The sequence below is a fragment of the Chaetura pelagica genome, unplaced genomic scaffold (assembly GCF_000747805.2).
Source record: "Chaetura pelagica isolate M959 unplaced genomic scaffold, ChaPel_1.0 scaffold10, whole genome shotgun sequence".
Taxonomy (NCBI): domain Eukaryota; kingdom Metazoa; phylum Chordata; class Aves; order Apodiformes; family Apodidae; genus Chaetura; species Chaetura pelagica.
Window position 1 is genome coordinate 10,016,555 of NW_009952263.1, and position 1,419 is coordinate 10,017,973.

At 45.0% G+C, this 1,419-nt stretch overlaps 1 protein-coding gene across 1 annotated transcript in view; it reads right to left on the bottom strand.

The window, feature by feature from the left end:
* The window catches only part of TAX1BP1 (Tax1 (human T-cell leukemia virus type I) binding protein 1), a 62,611-nt gene extending 62,442 nt beyond the window's left edge, over positions 1–169 (bottom strand). Inside the window, exon 1 of the mRNA XM_010007554.1 lies at positions 156–169. Within this exon, the coding sequence (XP_010005856.1) occupies positions 156–169 (14 nt within the window). The remainder of the gene's footprint in view (positions 1–155) is intronic.
* Between the last annotated feature and the right edge of the window lie 1,250 nt (positions 170–1,419).

Consider the following 1,419-nt stretch of genomic DNA (forward strand, 5'->3'; position numbering starts at 1 on the left):
CCCTCACGGCCTCGGCGGGGCGGGAGGGCCTGGCCAGGGCTGTGTCCCCGTCGTGTGCAGAGCCCTGCAGCTGTTACCGCCACGAAGCGCATCTTCCACAGCCCAGCCCGTTTCCATTCCCCCCGTACAACGCTACCTCTGTAATACTTACGTACCCCAACTGAATCATCTCCCCCTGTGCCCCTTCAAAGCCACCGGTGCCCTTCCCCGTTAATCTCCCAGCCTCGGCAGGCCCTCTCGGGCCGACGGGGGAGCGAGGCAGGAGCGGCTGTGAGCGTGGAACACGCGGTTCTGCTTTACGTGCCCGGGTGCATCTCCCTGGAAGTACCTCGTAAATACGCGTGACTCGGCTTCTTTTCATCCAGTCATAGGTCGCTGTAACGGGGCCGAGTGACAACAGGGGTGAGTCACTGGTACGTGGGACTTCCCCCGGTACACCCAACCTCGGCTGCTACCACGGACAAGATTACTTTTACCTGTGTGCTACTAGCGTTTCTTCCACGTTTTCTTGTGTATTCTCAACAAAACGCGTTGCGTAGAGAGACACTACGATTATAGTTAGTATTACACCATATAGAATTAATTATGAGAATTGCTGAATTAGCTTTCTTACAAGTTCATTGGCTTTTTCATGGTCAGCCCTAACAGAAATGAAACTAACCTGGATCACAGGAACTGTTATTTTAAGTAACTAAGGTCACTAGTTGTGCTTGCTTCCGTGTCGTGCTTTTTGTTTCCGAAAACAATCTTATGTCTTCAGGTGTATCACAGGTTAGTCAGTAATCCTTTGTTTTATATACACAATACATCATCTCTTACATCACGCAATTCCATTTTCCCTGGAATGCAATAAGTTTCCTGTGTTGTACTAATAGGTTATTTTAGAAGACACAGTCAGTGTTTGTGCAGCACCCTCCCCGTTAAGACCAGTGTAGTAGAACATGAAACTGGTACATTAATCAGAAAAGCAGTATTTCTGAGGAGGTGGGGAGAGCTATTTCTTCTTATCTCTAGTCTCCATTTTTTTCTCTTCGCTGCTTTTTTGCTCCGTATGACCTGATAAAGAGCTGTCTAAGAGTCACAAGACGCTATTCTCATGTGGGGCGGGTCTTGGTAAGAACTTGGTGTTTACAGTCACTAGCTGGGTAGTATCAATGTTGGTGAGACTAAAACGTAGTTTTACTTTCATTTAACATCATTATAATGCTGGTTTGTGGGAATATAATGAGAAGTTTGAAATAAATATGTTCATTGGCAGCAAACAGTTTTTTACCGCAAATACTTGGGAACAACCTGTTTCCTAATTTAAAAAAAATTATTATTATTATCCCCAGTTCTAAGTTTTTTAAGAAAAAAAACTGTGCTCAGTTCATACCTGTTAATTTGGTCAAGAGCGTTAGTTATGTTTTAGTCATAATT